We start from the raw sequence: 16,679 nt of genomic DNA, 5'->3' as shown, positions 1-16,679 counted from the left end.
ATTGTATCTAGACACTTTTTTCTTTTCCTTACATTGCTTAGTTTCTACAAGGAATATTTTATTCAATTCATACTTTCTTCCTCAGGGTAATCTTGTCTCTCCATTTCATTTCTTGGATCTGGGTTCCATTAGATTTTTACCCACGGAATTAAATGTGAGGGAGTCTCAGTTATCCTTCTTAGGGTATTTCTAAATATCTCAGAAAGAAAATTAAGATAATTTTCTCCTACCTTTTAATGAAATCTGCTTAGGAGTTTTACTAAAAGTGAACTTTCCTTTTTGTGACATTTTTGAAAGGGGACATGAGTTACCTTTGATGATGGTCCAGTCAACTTGGTTCTCTGGAGGTCCCATGAGAAGGGCCAAGCCTGATCCATCTGTGTTCTCTCTACCATCCTCAGCTGCACCTTCTTATATTTTGAAGTGAAATCTCCTTGTCCTACCTTTGAAAACTGAAGGATTATGCCACTCTCATTTTCCCAGCCTATGTGCAGTCACATAGCACTTCCCAGGCGGCGCTAGTGGCAAAGAACCCGACTGCCAATGCAGGAGACACAAGAGATTCGGGTTTGATCCCTGGGTCAGAAAGATCCCCTGCAGGAGGCCTTAACAATCCATTCCAGTATTCTCGAGGGGAGAATCCCATGGACAGAGAAGCCTGGCGGGCTACAGTCCATAGGGTCACAAAAAGTTGGACATGACTGAAGCGACTTAGCCTGCATGCATGCAGTGAGAAGGAAAAACCCAGAATAGGATTGGAATAATTAATGTAGGAATTGGTGAAAATGCTTGCATTTTCAAGTTGTTTATAAAAACAAAACTGCCATAGGAGCATGCTTTGGAGGTGGCATTTGAGGGACCTACTTCTAAGCTTAGACTAAAAGATGAGGCATTTTGTCATTTTTGTAATATCTGAGCACCTCAAAATGACACTTTTTGGTAGAAGACTTAGAAATACACCCATACATTTTGCAACACTTAATTATGGAAAATTTCTAGTCACCATCCAAGTTTTAAGTTCTATAGTTTCAAGACCCCATGAATTGTAGCCTGTCAGGCTCTTCTGTCCATGGAATTCTCCAGGCAAGAATACTGCAGTGGGTTGCCATTCCCTTCTCCAGGGGATCTTCCCAACCCAGGGATTGAACTTTAACTTGGGTCTCCTGTACTGCAGACAGATTCTTTATCATCTGAGCCACCAGGGAAGCCCATAGTTTCAAGCTACCAACACAGTATGGGAAACTCCAGGGCAGAGAAGATATGAGGAGTTCATACTGATGTAGCTGTGAGGTCTCTTGGCTTCTAGGAGTCACAGATGGAGATTTACCAGGAAAATGACGTTTATGAATCTGTTTCTGGAGCGTAACACCTGGAATTTCACAAGTCCTCATTTGTTGTGACTGTCGTAAACTGCTTTTCCTAAAATTAAAAGTATTTAGAGTTATATGTGAAGACGTGTTTCTCTAGGATTTAGGCAGCCTGTGTTTTCAGGGCAATTTGTCTAAATAGTGTGCATTTAAACTGATTGCAATCACTTGCTAAATTGTTCACTGTGGCCCAAGGTGGTGGTGGGTTTTTAAGATAAGGGAGATAAGATTTCTCTCCCTCTGTTGACTTAGTTCTTGATTTCCACTTAAAGTTAACTAATGAAAGGAATTGTTTATGAAAAGGATCAAAAGGGCAAAAGTGCAATTAGTAAATGTTAGCGTATGGGAGATGTGAATAAAATCTACAGGGGCCGCATCTCTAGATCCTGCTAATCTGGAATTAAAATTTAGAATGTTTCCACTTCTACTTTGGAGATTAACGGTAAGTACTTAGGATCTGGGGCTTTGTTACAAGAAAAAAAAAAATGTGTTCTGTGCCATCCACAATGCTTCTCATTTTATGCCTTGACTATTCTGCTACGACACCTAGACACTTCTGCATTATATGTCCCATCATTTTCCCTCATGGAATTACTTTGCCAAATTCCTTTCTGAGCAGGACTCTTCAAGAGAGCAGACTCCCTCCTTTGCAAGGATGCGGCATTCTGCAGTCATGAACTCTGGGACTCAGGAAGAACATCATTGAATATGCACTTGTAACTCCTTGATCTGAATGATCCACGTAGAAAGTAGACTACATTCAAGGACCAGGACTGCAGGCTGTACTGAGAATTCTCATGTCCGGTAAGAGGAAAACACTAGGAGCCATGCATTCTTGTCTTTGATTAGCATATAATTAACTTAATAGCATATGACTGCAAATAGTGCTAAAATAGGAAAAATTCTGTGAGTTCTACATAAATTCAATGTAAATGTTTGTCAAGCTCTAAGGTAATTACATTATCTTTTTCAGTAAAATCATATATTTTTGCCCAATTAAAAATAGGGTGATACCAGTGGATTTTTGTACCCTGAACTATTCCACAAAGAAATTCAAGAGTCAGGGGGAGAAATCAAGAACTGTGTATCATAGTTAGTTTCTTCTTAAAAGGCTGAAAAAAACTGCTATCATTCTCATATGTCTCATCAGAAGTTGGAAATGACTAGATAAACCTACAAGCACACATATACGAGTGGGCTTGCATTTTCCTTTAGCTGGTACTTAATGCAATTATAACTTCAATCTAGTGCTTTCCCTCTGATTTCTCTGTCAAAATGCTGCATGATTTAGGATTGAGTAATAGTAAATACAGGTGGGAAAGCATTCGTGATGAAGGATGCCCCATGAGCACAAGGTACTGTTATTTCACTTAATGAGAGAATGTCTGAGTTTTAAAACTGTCTCATCATCAATATTTTATGCTAATGAATAAAACAGTAGCTGACCCAGAGGCCACATGCAAACAGAAACACACAGCAAAATGTACAGTGAACATTTTTCCTCCATTTGTTTTCTTAACAAACAGAATTTGATCGCCGAGTTATACATGAAACGATGAGTGTTTTGTGTTTTATTTCTATCAATAGACACAGAGATCTGTCCCTCTGCCACGAAGACGTTGTCTTATATGAGAGTCATATTTCAGCAAACATAATTAAACCATCACAAACAGAGACTTCCATTAGTCAGACCAGAGTTATGGCTGTTGTGCTTTAGACGCATAAGAAAGTATTTCACAGTCTGCTGTGGGGAAAGAAAGACCACTAAATATTTCATGGCTTTTTCCAGATCAGACTGTTTATTTCTCAACATTTTAAAGAGATACTTAATTTTTCTCGACAGCTATTTTTGTGAACACGTTAAGAGAAATGGATATTAAGGACAAAATTTGCATGGGATGCCCAGAGCTGCTATTTTTTTCTCTGGAACTATGCTTCCTGGGTGCATAAGAATAAATATCGTACTGTTCTCAGAAATGTCCTTGGCATTTGGTGTGTTCTCTAAAGCTACATTCTGGTAACGCTCCACGTCTGAGGTTTCACGGAGAGGGAGAAATCATATTTTGACTGGTGTAGTTCAAGGCACGTTCGTGTTTCATGCGAAAATAAAAGCGGACACTAGAGGGTGCTGTTTGATTTTCTTTTTCACTGAGTTGTGCCGCAGATGCCCGTGATTCAGGGCACTGAAAAATGCCATCGTGTTCTCCTAGCCAGGACCAAATTGCAGTGCAACACAAGATGTAGACATCCCTGAGTTCAAGGAGAGAGGCCGGAAGGTTCAGAATGGTGTAGATGCTAAATTAATTCAGAATTAGTAAAGAAGTAATGCTTTATTACTCTAACCCGGTATGATTGTCATTTTTTTTTTTAATAATTACTTAATATTCTTGGTTGAAAGAAATTTTATTAGACTTCAAGCTCTCACTAAATGTCAAATGGTTCTAAAGATAGCTAGAATATTAGACAATGTGAAACAATTCGTGCTCTCAAGGTTTGGCACTAGGATTTTGAATAGAGCCCATACTTAACTACTGGTTAAGAAACTAATTATGGAATTCCCAGTTGGCAGAAATGCCAGACCCCAGGATGTTGCTTCTTTTGATATCGGAGAAATACCAAGTTAATAAGATTCCTAATTAGCTCCGCTTTTCACCTTTGCTAAGCATGTGCTTTCTCTCACCCCCCTTTCTTAAGGCAAATCGTTTTGAGCAGCAGGAGAAGACAATGTTCTGGAGTTCTCTAAATATATGCTCTCATACGGTTTACGTTTGTATCCTGTCATTTTCTAACCTAAGAATATTTTAAAAGAAGCTTAAAGTTCTCATTTTATAGAGAGGAAAGTTAAGGTATTGTGATCTGGAATGATTTGTTTCAAGCAGACAATTAAATTAGCATTGTAGAAGGGTCAGGACCATCTCCCGGTTCTTCTTACAGACAGTCAGCTAAGGGACCTGTTCATTTTCAGTTCCATAGATAAATGTTTCTCTTTAATACAGATAGGCATGACTGGTTCAAAGGCTACTTGGCAGCCATCACCACAGATTTCCGGTTCTTCTCCCTCCCAGGCTACAGGAAGTTCACAACGCCCTCTCTCTGAACGTTAGTTCTGGCCATGTAACTTGCTTTGGTCAGTGAAATGGGAATAGATATGTTGTGTCTCTTATGAGGTGTGGTTCCCTACACTCTCTCCCCTTGCGGAGGTGAGCCCCAAAGTCTCCTATGGAGCTGGCAGCGACAAAAGGTAATAAAATATCAAGAAATAACAAGTGTTGGCAAGGACGTGGGGAAAAGGGAACCCCTGGCTGTTAGGAATGTAAATTGGTGTAGCCACTCTGGAAAATAGTATGGTGATTCCTCCGTAAACTGAAAATAGAACCACCACACGATCCAGCAATTCCACTTCTGGGCATTTATCCAAAGGAGATGAAAAGACTAACTTGAAAAGATATCTGCACCCCTGTACTCATTGCAGCATTATTTACAATAGCCACGATATGGAAACAACTAAATACCCATCAGTGGCAGGATGGATAAAGAAGATGTGGTTGGACCCGAATGATGACTGAATACATACATGCATACAACGGAATATTATTCAGCTATAGGAAAGGAAGAAATCCTGCCACTTGCAATCACATGGATAGACCTTGAGGGATTATGCTAAATGAAATAAGTCAGACAGTGAAGGACAAATACATTGGGTTAGCCGAAAAGTACATTTTCCATAACATTTTATGGAAAACTGGAAAGAACTTTTTGGACAACCAATAGTATGGTCTCATTTATTGGGGAATCTAAAAAACAAAACAAAAAACCATAGAACAGACGGGTGGTTCCTAGAGACAGAGTGAAATGGGTGAAGAGGGTCAAAACATACAAACTTCCAGTTACAAAATAATTGTGTCCTGGGGAAGTAATGTACATCATGGCAACTATATGAATATATGTTACATGAATAACTGTATTCTGTATTTGGAAGTTAGAAGAGTAGATCTTAAAAGTTCTCATCACAAGATAAAAATTGTAACTATGAATGGCGATGGATGTTAACTAGACTTAGTGATGATCATTTCCTGGTATATACATATATTGAATCATTACATTGTATACCTGAAACTAACATAATGTTGGATGTCAATTATATCTCCATAAAAATGTGATTCTGACACAGGAACAGAAGAAGAACCCATGGAAGAGAATCAGGAGCTCACAGAACCACAGAGACTGAAGCTGATTTGTGCTAAAGGTGGTACTGCAGTCCTATGAAGAAAGAATACATTGCTCAGTAAAAATGAGAGAAAAACAAGCTAATGAAGTCTCCATCCACCACCACCCCCCAGGATGCAAGTAAGGATCAGAGCCGCCTGACTTGAGCAAAAGAGAAACCTCTGTTGTGTAAGCCACTTCGATTCTGGGGTTTTCTATTGGGCCTCTATACCTACCTTATCCTGATGACAGGTGAGGGTGTCAACCCTCTGAGAAAACCAGAGGCCAAGAATCAAAGTGTAGCCAGAAAGGATTTAATTAAAAAATATAAAAAAAACAATTATAGTCTTTAATTTAGAAATTTATAATGACTTTGATATGAAGATCAATAAAGAGAAGTTATGACATGGGAAAACATTTCCTCCTTATATGTCTTCAGTTTAAAATTTATCTAAGGAAATCATGGGTTAGTTTCTCTGTGTGTCTGACTCTTTGCGACCCCATGGACTGTAGCCCTCCAGGCATCTCTGTCCATGGCATTCCCCAGGCAAGAATACTGGAGTATTCTTGCTGTTCCCTTCTCCAGGGGATCTTCCTGACCCAGGGATCGAACCCCGTCTCCTGCAGTACAGATGGATTCTTTACTGTCTGAGCCACTAGGGAAGCCCAATCAGGTAGAAATTAATAAATAAATGTTACTGTGTTCAACTCAGAATCTGATTGTGAAAACCTATACCTTAGACTCCGGAAATGAGAATTGAACATTAGCTCTGAAGCTGCTGATCTTAAAGCGGGGGAAGTGTGGAGCTGGGGATTTTCATGTGGACAAAGAACATGTGCATAACATCAATTTCCATCACGGTGAGGAAGAAGTACTCTGCATCTCACCTCAAATGGGCAGTTTATTCCTTAATCCATCTCAATGTTCAGCATTTTCCCAAAAGATCCTAAAATGTCCAAGTTGAAGCAGACGCATATTTTTCTCCATCAATACCAGCTGTCTTCCTGGCTGCACAGCATCTATGGCTGCCAAGCTAGAGCCTGCAGACCCTCCCAGGGGCTGAGAGAACAAAGCCGCTCGGCCCAGACTCAGTCTACACACCACTTCTTCGGTCCAGAGACAGTGACAGCCTTTTATAGGCCAGACAACAGGAATCATCCTCACACTCAGAGTCAAGGACACTAGGGTCTCCACTCAGTGTTTCCCAGAGTTCCCAGGAAACAGCAGAAATACCCTCAGCTTCAATCCAGAAAAATGTCAAAATGAACTGGAAGTGGTGTTTACTTTGTTTTTAACCTTAAAAAGAGAGGCACCCCAGGGATGTATTTACCAGGCCCTCCGTTTTGTAGTTAATTAGAGTAAATGTGGGTTTTTATATCATGTACAAAAGAGGCCACTGCCTGCTTCTCTTCTTCTCAGCACCTTCCTAAATGCCCCGCTAATGCTCTGCCAGTACAAACAGCCACATAGCAAAATGCATATGAGCTCCAGCCAGCAGGGCCTACCTGCTCCAGTTGCTGCTGCTCTAGCTGCTTCTTTGTTTATATCAGAGGATGCTATTTGGTGTGCAAAGCTGGATACAAATGATTCTGGCCACCGAATAATGAGAATAATTGAACACAGAGTTTATTTAAGCATAAAACATATTAAAAATTATTCGGTTGATTTGTAAAAGAGAAGAGTTTGGGTCTGAAGGGAAGGATGGGGGGTGGGGTTCCCCAGGTCAGCAAACAATATGCGAGGTGGACACTTGGCCCTGGCAGGACCGGCGGACATGAGGGCAGGAGGAGGAGAACGCTGGTGAATCAGAGGTTGGACACTTCCAAACATCGGAGAGACCCCTGAGAGGGAGTCAAGCCTTCCAATCACTGCTTCTCCGTATTCACTCTCACTCCACCAGGCCCTCCCTCTGTAAAACTTTGATCCAGACACGGCGCTGGATCTACTGGTGGGGTAGATTTCTCTGGTTAGATTTCCAGGTAGACTTGTCTCACCAGAATTTTTTCCTTTATTGGTTTTTCCTGTGAGCCCAATGTTCCTAGTGACAATTGTTTGGAAATGTTAGGCAAGATACATGTTTTCCACAAGCAACTTTTAGAAGCAGGTTTGCAGACTCTGAAAGGGGGTAGTGGTGGCGTGGCTTTTCCCTCTTTTCTGGAACTCTGACCATACGGGGGAGATGGCATCACTTTGAGACTGTGGACAATTTTAAATAGGTTCTGACTTAAGGGCACACACCTTATCGCCTACAGGGGGTCAAAGTAAGTAAATTACAGTACTTTATAATAACCTTGAGTGAATTATGAGGTCATGCCTGACTTATAGACAAAATGCCATAGTGAAATCTGGGTCATGACGAGAAGCAGCATCCAAACTTGAAGTTCGATGGAAGAATTAGAGGCTGTGAACAGAAAGAGCGACATGGTAAGTCCTATGAAAAAATGTACTGCTTGACATGGATCAGCCATCCTGGTGGATTCAAACAAACGCACCTGCTTTTTTCAATGCCAAGAACCCACCTTCTCCAAGTGGACTTGACTGTGGCAGTGAGGAAGTGAAATTAACTCAACCTCTAGATGAATCCTGCTAACTTAAAGGGTGCCAGGGAAACCTGGTAGCTAAGGCTGCTGCAGGAAAGTGTGTTTGATGGATCACACACCCCAGTCCTAGACTTGGGGGCCAGATTAAAGGTCACCACTTGGTTCTTAAATGCCTGGATGTGTGTGTGTGCTCAGTTGCTCAGTTGTGGCCTGACTCCTTGCGACCCCATGGACTATAGCCCTCCAGGCTCCTCTGTGCATGGAATTTTCCAGGCAAGAATACTGAAGTGGGTTTCCATTTCCTTCTCCAGGGGATCTTCTTGACCCAGGGATCGAACCCTCGATTCCTGTGTCTCCTGCATTGGCAGGCGGAATCTTTACCACTAGCACAACCTGGGAAGCTCTATTAAATGGCTAGATAACTTTCTTTAAAAAAAAAAAATTCCATCTTTTAGATAAAAGACCAGGGACTCAAAGGTTTAAAAAACCAAAAAGATGCTAGTATTCCTTGAGTGGGCTTCCGTAGTGGCTCGGTGGTAAAGAATTCACTTGCCAATGCAGGAGACGTGGGTTCAATCCCTGGGTCAAAAAAATCCCCTGGAGAAGGAAATGGCAACCCATTCAGTATTCTTGCCTGGGAAATCCCACGGACAGAGGCGCCTGGAAGGCTACAGTCCATGGGGGTGCAAGAGAGTCAGACATGACTTAGTGATGCAACAAGAACAATAAGTTCTTTGGGTGTTTGCTTCGTCTTTCCTTCTTACTTTCTGGAAGTCTCATAGGTCAGCTGCTGACCCACTGGGCCTTGCATTGGAATGTCTCCTTCTGGGAGTCAAGAACTTCCTGTGCCCTTGGCTGCCCGCCCAGAGGCTGTGAGCTCACCTCGGCAGCTCTTGCCATCCTCCTGCAGGGTGCCCGTCACGCAGCTGCACAGAGGCCCGTCCACCCGGCTCGTGCAGATCTGCTCACATCCTCCATTGTCCTCACACCAGTCCAGCCCTGAAAGACAGCCCTGGACAAGTTACCTGCAGACAGTCTAGCTCTTCATCTCATATCTACGGGCAAGGCTTTAAAGAGAGGCGTGGCAAGGGAAAAGGCCTAGTACTCTCATGAGTTTTTAGTAGTCTGTGAAAGGATGTCATTATGGACACCTGTGATTATGGCAGGCTTCGCAAACTGGGGTCCCCAAGCAGGCGTCCTTTGCAAACTGGGGTCCCCAAGCAGGCGTCCTCAAGCTCCTGGTTCACCAGGTTCACATCGTAGGCACAACACACCCCAGAGTTAGCCTGAATCTTCAAATCCCATTGTTTTAATCATTTAGAGTGTTTTACGGAACATACATACTTTTTCTTCTAATAGGTCCCACTGAAATGATCTGTTCTTTAGGTTCCTTGGTATAATCTGTGGCAGTCCTGGAATTTTGAGGGCAAGTCTGAAAGACAGAACACCAAAGGGAACATTTCACACAATTAAGCTGATAACTTATTCTTCACCACATCCTCACCTCCAAAAGAGGCAGGGGTTCAGCCCGGAGCACTATTGCAGCTCAGATTAATTAGAAGCAATGTATTCTTGATCATTGAGCCCCCTGGGACTTGGGGCTTTATGTTGAACAGAATTTAATATATTCTCCACACTAGAATTAGATTCAAAGAGGCTCCCTTCCTAGGAAGGAGGATCCTGTATCAGATCAGATGGTAATGTATGGACCAGCATCGGTAAGCAGCTCGGGCCACTGCCCCATCTCAATTCTGCCAAAAATGTATTGTTCAGCCGCTCAGTCACATCTGACTCTTTTTTGCAGCCCTGTAGACTTTCAGGCTCCTCTGTCCATGGGATTTTTCAAGCAAGAACACTGGAGTGAATATCTTGCCATTTCCTCCTCCAGGGGATCTTCCCAACCCATGGATCAAACCCTGGTCTCCTGCATTGGCAGGCAGGTCTTTTACCACTGAGCCACCTGGGAGGCCATCTGTCAACATGCTGCTGCTGCTGCTGCTGAGTCGCTTCAGTTGTGTCCGACTCTGTGCGGCCCCATAGACGGCAGCCCACCAGGCTCCCCCGTCCCTGGGATTCTCCAGGCAAGAACACTGGAGTGGGTGGCCATTTCCTTCTCCAATGCATGAAAGTAAAAAGTGAAAGTGAAGTCGCTCAGTTGTCTCCGACTCTTCGCAATCCCATGGACTGCAGCCTACCAGGCTCCTCTGTCCATGGGATTTTCCAAGCAAGAGTACTGGAGTGGGGTGTCATTGCCTTCTCCGATCTGTCAACATGAGGTGAGGGTAAAGCTGCAATGTTAAGGGTTAGGGGCCAGGGACCGGCGCAGTAAAACCTTAGGGACATAGCTGTACATGGTGGAGATGTAAGCCTGGCGTGGACCAGATGATGAGTCTGTCATCTCATCTGCCAGCCCCTCAGAGCCCCAGGCCCAGAGCGTGGATGTGGATAATCTGTGGGATAGCCCCTGCCTAAAGGAGACCTGGATAAAGTACATACTGAGCTTGGCAGTTTGCTTCTAAGTGGAGGAGATCTTGGCCCCAGCCTTCACTTCAGAGGCAGGTGACCTGGCTTCTTGAGTAGTACTCAAGAAGTAGTACTCTGGCACAGTAGTTCTCAAACAGGGCCAATTTTTTCCCCCAGGGGACACTGGGCAATTCCAGGAGGCATTTCGGGTGTTGTAAGAGGGGAGGAGGTGCTGGCATCCAGTGGGTGGAGGTCAGAGATGTGCTGAACAGTCAACAGAGCATAGGGCAGCCCCACAGCAAAGAATCATTTGGTCCAAATGTCAGTAGCCCTGAGGTTTAAGAAACCCTGGTCTAGTGTTACACCAACAACAGTCTGGCATTTCAGAGATAGAGAAGAGTAAACGGTCATCATTCTGCCCTGCTCTCTTATTGTTCTGGCACAGATGACTATCACTCCTGGGCATCTGATGATGGTTGTTATTCAGCCACCGCCAGGTGCCTTGAACCCTAAAAAAAAACCTCTAAAGAGCCACCGAACTTGGCATTCACCATCCCCACGTGGGGAAACCTGAGGCCGTGAGAAACAAAGACGCGCATTGAATTTCCACACTCTCACTTACTATTTTGCAGGAGTACTTTTCTGAATCGCAGAGGGACACCGCACAGTGCAGGTGGACTTCATCATAATCCCCGATGAACTTAAAGACCGTGACGTGGAAGCGGCAGGTGAGGGAGACGCCGTTCTCCTCAATGCCAATGGTGTTGTCTTTAATGTTCTGACACCTGTTCAGAAAGAAAGGGACTCTGTGCTTCACACATTCATGTCCCACACCGAACCATCACGAACGGTAAAAATGCCTTTGTGTTTGAAAGTGACCTCTGGAGTGTGTGGGCTTGTCATTTGTTAGGACTCCCCTACAGTTTCATAGTTTGTTGGAAAAGCGTCAAATAGCGCCTCAAATTAGCATCTTAACTGCAGCTAAAGACAAAACAACCGGAGGGCCTGTACTCAATTTCCCTGCACGTCAGTATCTAATCCCTCTCCTTCAGAAAGCTGTGTTTTACGGATATCAGTTAAACAAACACAAGATGAGTCCCTAGGTCTTCTGTACTTTCTTCAGTTCATTAGCAATTTGGGGAGGGGCCCCTTTTTCAAGCTCTATTGGGAAGTCTCCCTATAAGTGAAAACACGTGGAAGCTGGAGAAGACAGACAAGCTGAAGGGACCCCCCTGCTCCCCTCTTTGCGGTACTGAGTCAATAGGCAAGGGGCGACGGTATCTGCCTCCACTTGTTGGCATTCCCCAAATGGCCTGCAGTCTCTTATGCCCCAGGGTCTTTTCACACACTGTTTCCCCACCTGGAAGCCTCTCTGCACATCTAACTAACCCTGCTCTTTCTCCAGTGCCCGTCTGTGGTTCCCCCTCCAATATAAATATGCCCTGATCACGCAGGAACAAGTGGCCTTGCCTGAAATTTGCCGACAACACCCTGCTGAGCCCCTGGGGAACATGAACCCAGGTGCAATCGTCACTGTGTCTCCAACACACTGATGGGCATGCAGTAAGTATTTCAAAAGAAGATGTGGTACATATATACAAGGGAATATTACTCAGACATTAAAAAGAATGAAATAATGCTATTTGCAGCAAATGGATGGACCTGGAGATTATCATACTAAATCAGTCAAAGAAAGACAAATATCATATGATATTGCTTATATGAAGAATCTTTAAGAAATGACGAGGAATCTAAAAAAAAAATGATACAAATGAATTTATTTACAAAACAGAAGTTGACTCACAGACTTAAAAAAAGAACTTACGGTTACCAGATAGGTAGGGTGGGGGAAAGGGAGAGATTGGGAGTTTGGGGTTGACATGTACACACTGCTATATTTAAAATACATAACCAACAAGGACCTACTGTAAAAAATAAATAAAATTTTTAAATAAAAAGGAATACTTAGATGCTGTGTAGTCAAATTCATACAAATATTTGCCTGACAAATAAAAGCTATGGCACTTCTTTTAACTCCAAGAGAATGTTTCTGTGTGTGTGTGTGTGTGTGTATACAATTATATATAAATTGTATTTTTACTTTTGGAACATTACAAACAGTATTAACTCTCAGAACTGTTTTCTTTGAAATGTGGTGTTAAAATTATACTTAACTTTTAGACCCACCAAACACTCTGGGAATAATCAGTGAGTGGATGAATGAATTGTGCTGCCATGGCCAAGGCTGGCCCATCACAGCCAAGGAGCTCTTTAAAAAAGACCTAATCAAGATAAAATGGGTGGCTCTTCTCCTATGTTTTCTTCCCCTGGCCCACGGAATTCAATAGTTTAGTGATAAGGAAAAATTTAAATTGATGTTATTGTTCAGGATCCCCACACCTGCTCAGTTTGGTAATTCAGTCTATAAGGCAATAGTTTCCTAAAAGCTTTGAAACAAAAACTTACTAGCCATACTTTTCCTTGTCACTGTAACTCATTTGAATACTCTAAATTGGTTTAAGGATTCTGCAGTGTTCTCAGCCCTCTGGTCTTCACGCAGCTCCTCCCTCCTTTTTTAAAAAAATATTTACTTATTTGGCTGTGTTAGGGCTTAGCTGCATCACGTGGGATCTTCTACCTTTCTTTCAGCATGCAGGATCTTTGGTTCCAGCATGTGAGATCTAGTTCCCCGACAAGGGGTGGAACCCAGGCCCCCTGCACTGAGAATGTGGAATCTTAGCCACTGGACCATCAGGAAAGTCCCCAAACCTTCCCTCTTAACTAGACCCCCAACTCCCAGAGAGATGATTTGAGATTTAAGTGTCAGAAAAACAGGAAGCAGAAGGAAGGGGCCTCAGGAAGCAGGGACAGTCTGTCTGGATGTCGCCTTAGGGGGCAAACAAACCGAACACCAGGATCCTTGTCCACAATCGGAAGGATGGTGTCCTTTCCTCCGTCTGGGCATACACAGAGAAGAGAGAAGTGACCTTTGTGTGCTCAGACCGTTGCATCACTGGTAAACGGCAGTGGCATCTCTGCCCCCTCCCCCACCCCGTGTAGCTGGAGAGAAGCAGCTCACCCCCCCCACCCCCAAATTCCAATGCAGAACCATTCTGCTCAGTCATTCCGCACTGAGCATCAGGTTTTCCATAAGCTCACTGGAAAAAAAAAAACAAAAACAATAACCATATTCCTCCAAGAAAGGTCAAAAGGACTCATGAATTAAAATTCTCTCACATGATGAAATTACTTCTCACCCAACAGCAGTTTATTTGAAGACCTTCATCCAGACCCTGGGGGAAGCTGAGATTTATGAACGTGCTCACTTACTCTCCCTCTCTGGGTCAACTCTATTAAATACTATTTTAAAAATGCTAAATGCCACAGTGTCCTTCAAAGGCAGCCCAAGCCCACCCACCAGGGTTTGTACAGTGGCTCAAATTGTAGCCCTTTTATTTTGGGAGAAAAGACCATGATGGGGTGGGGAGCAAGGGAACACATGGAGAAAGAGACCTGTTACATTAGCCTGACATCTGGATCTGCAAGATACCATGTAATCCTCGAGCCCTTCCCTCTGCCTCCAGGGAGGCTAAAAATCAACCCAGGAAGATAGTGCCTTCATGAGGCCTTTGTTGAAAATCCCATTCGACACCTCAGCAACCCAGGCCATAAGCCACACCTGGCCAGGTAGGGAGTTGATGTACTTTGGTACCTGAAAGATTTCTTCCTCTGCCCCTTGCTGGTTAGGTAGCCTCGGGTGAGCTGTATTCAGGCTCTGAGCCTGTTCATCTGCAAAATAGTGGATGTTGATTGTTTGTCTGCCTAGAAGCATAGTCTTCTTTGGGGGAACTATTCCTTCCCTCCCCAACTTGAAGGCTAATTATACCCTATCCATAGCACCCCAGGGAAGGATGCTGACTCAGGCCTGAGACAGGGTTCAAGAAACACTATTCCCAAATCTGGCACCTTGAATATTTTCAACTGAAGGAGTTTGAGAAAAATGACAGAATCAGGAAGGTCACTCTTCTCCCCTGAAAGAGGCCATAAAACTCTCCTGTGGGAGGTATACCAGAGGAAAGGCGCATTCTTATCTCCAAAGTCAAGGGGGCGCTGAGAAGAGTCTGAAGAGTCTGGCTAAGATTTCCCTCAGTTCACTATAGTGACCACACATCATGGACCTATCATATCCACAACTGTTCACTCTGTCAAATGGGGAAAACGATACTCAGTTTGAACGATTTCTTAGAGTCTCCATTTCCTTATGAAGACTCCCGTGTCATGTAAAATTTATATTAAATAAATGTGTATGCTTTTCTCCTGTTAATCTTTGTCCAAATAATTTTCAGACCCAGCCAGGAACCCTAACAGGGTCAAAAAAAACTGTCCTCCCCAACATCAGGCACTTTAATGTTGCATCTTCTCCAAACAAAGGAGAGGGAATCCATCCAAGAAAAGCTTATCATACTCCTTCCCAATTCCCTGAATTGGGATTAGAAGGAATGCTCATTCCTGGGGGTTACAATGCTGAAAAAATGCTGGTGTCTAATGAGGACAATGAGAAGACAGAGACAATGAGAGAAACAGAGAGACAAAGGATAGAGGGAGGGAGGGAGTGTTGACAGCAACTGGCCCCCTGAACCCAATTATTCCCAAAGCCACATCTACTTATGTGATTTGGTTTTGTAAACATTAAGTACTTTGTTTTTGCATAAACTTGTTTGAAATGGTCTCTACCACTTATAAAAGAAAGAATTTTGATAAATACAATCATCTGCTTTTAAGAATTCATGTACTGGGGTGATGGAAATGTTCCAAAATTAGATTATGATGATGGTTGCACTTCTCTGTAAATTTACCAAAAATTGTTGAATTTTACACTTAGAGCAAATGCATTTTATTGCACATAAATTATGTATGCAATAAACCTGTTAAGAAATTATTGTTGCTTGACAAAACCACTAAGTGTTTTTAAAAAATAAAGATAATTATCATGATTGTTGATTGGTTCACAGTCTTTTCTTCTTTTTCATTCACCTATTCCTTCATTCAATAATTTCGTTGCATAACCACTATTTTTCAGGAAATATACTAGGTGCTGGGCACATATTGGTGAGTAGAAAAACTCACCTACAGGCTATTATTCCAATTCCTTTTAAATTTTGATAGATCCATTATTCACCAACTTTAGTAATTCTCATTACCTCCTTTCATTTGTAGATAATCCACATTCAACTCAGATTGAAATTCAAAGTAGGTAGGACAGAATGCCCTGTTTGATCACATTGAGAATAGAGCATTTTATAGTTAATGCCACAGAAAACTGGTGATCTACCACTAAATTGTGTGTGACTTCAAGAATTGCTTGTTCTCACTAAGCCTGAGCCTTCTCGTCTATAAAAAAGGAGCTTATCACATTTACTTCATATGTAGTTATAAGGATTAGATAGTTCTTGGGTGCAAAATGCTGGTCCTGTAGGTAGTCAGCAAATGTTAGTTACCTTTCTCTTCCCTAGAAAAGATGTAGACAGATCTAACACTAAAGGCTCTGAGACCATCCTTCAAGAGGCTACCCACCCTCCTTCAATGATGAAGTATCGGAGCTTGTCGTTGCTGTCACGGGACGGGGTGGCGTAGCATTTGTTCAATGTCAGAATGAGATGTGTGGAGTCAGCTCCAACCACAAAGACCCCAACGTACAGCACATCTCGAGTTGTCAGTACAACTTCACCCTGGCGGTAAGGATGTTTGTAGGAGGCGTTTTTGTAGAGTGCCATCTTGGTGGTGAAGCTCCCTTCTTGAGTTGGAACCGTCAGGTTAATGACACTATAAGGGAAAAAGTTGTGGACTTAAAAAAATATTCACAACCTGAAAGTTGAGAGTTATGTTTTATTTGGTGGGAATTTGTAGGACTTCAAATGACCCTGACAGAACTGCTCCCAGAATGGGAGGGGAGGGGCCAGGTTATATAGAAGTTTTGCAACAAAGGGTAATCTGAACATCCAAAAATTATTGTTAATTAAAGAAAACCAGATATCCCAAGTTAAGGAATTTAGTGCTTTTCTATGCACGGGAAGATGCAAGAGTCTGGGCTCACTGAAATCA

The 16,679-nt window shown here is 42.8% G+C and overlaps 1 protein-coding gene and 1 long non-coding RNA gene across 2 annotated transcripts in view; one reads left to right on the top strand and one right to left on the bottom strand.

Moving 5' to 3' along the window:
- Positions 1-6,732, top strand: part of LOC109569274 (uncharacterized) — a 67,121-nt gene extending 60,389 nt beyond the window's left edge. The window contains exons 2-3 of the long non-coding RNA XR_002182330.2: positions 1,987-2,171; positions 5,539-6,732. This is a non-coding gene — a long non-coding RNA (uncharacterized lncRNA). The remainder of the gene's footprint in view (positions 1-1,986; positions 2,172-5,538) is intronic.
- A 310-nt stretch (positions 6,733-7,042) lies between these two features.
- Positions 7,043-16,679, bottom strand: part of TECTA (tectorin alpha) — an 84,126-nt gene continuing 74,489 nt past the window's right edge. The window contains exons 19-23 of the mRNA XM_070803557.1: positions 16,152-16,400; positions 11,200-11,362; positions 9,459-9,546; positions 8,997-9,113; positions 7,043-7,975 (exon numbers count right to left, since the gene is read on the bottom strand). Of these exons, the coding sequence (XP_070659658.1) occupies positions 7,875-7,975; positions 8,997-9,113; positions 9,459-9,546; positions 11,200-11,362; positions 16,152-16,400 (718 nt within the window). The 3' untranslated portion in view covers positions 7,043-7,874. The remainder of the gene's footprint in view (positions 7,976-8,996; positions 9,114-9,458; positions 9,547-11,199; positions 11,363-16,151; positions 16,401-16,679) is intronic.

The sequence above is a fragment of the Bos indicus genome, chromosome 15 (genome assembly GCF_029378745.1).
Source record: "Bos indicus isolate NIAB-ARS_2022 breed Sahiwal x Tharparkar chromosome 15, NIAB-ARS_B.indTharparkar_mat_pri_1.0, whole genome shotgun sequence".
Classification (NCBI taxonomy): domain Eukaryota; kingdom Metazoa; phylum Chordata; class Mammalia; order Artiodactyla; family Bovidae; genus Bos; species Bos indicus.
The sequence above is the reverse complement of the archived record's forward strand: the minus strand, read 5'-3'. Positions and strand labels throughout refer to the sequence as shown.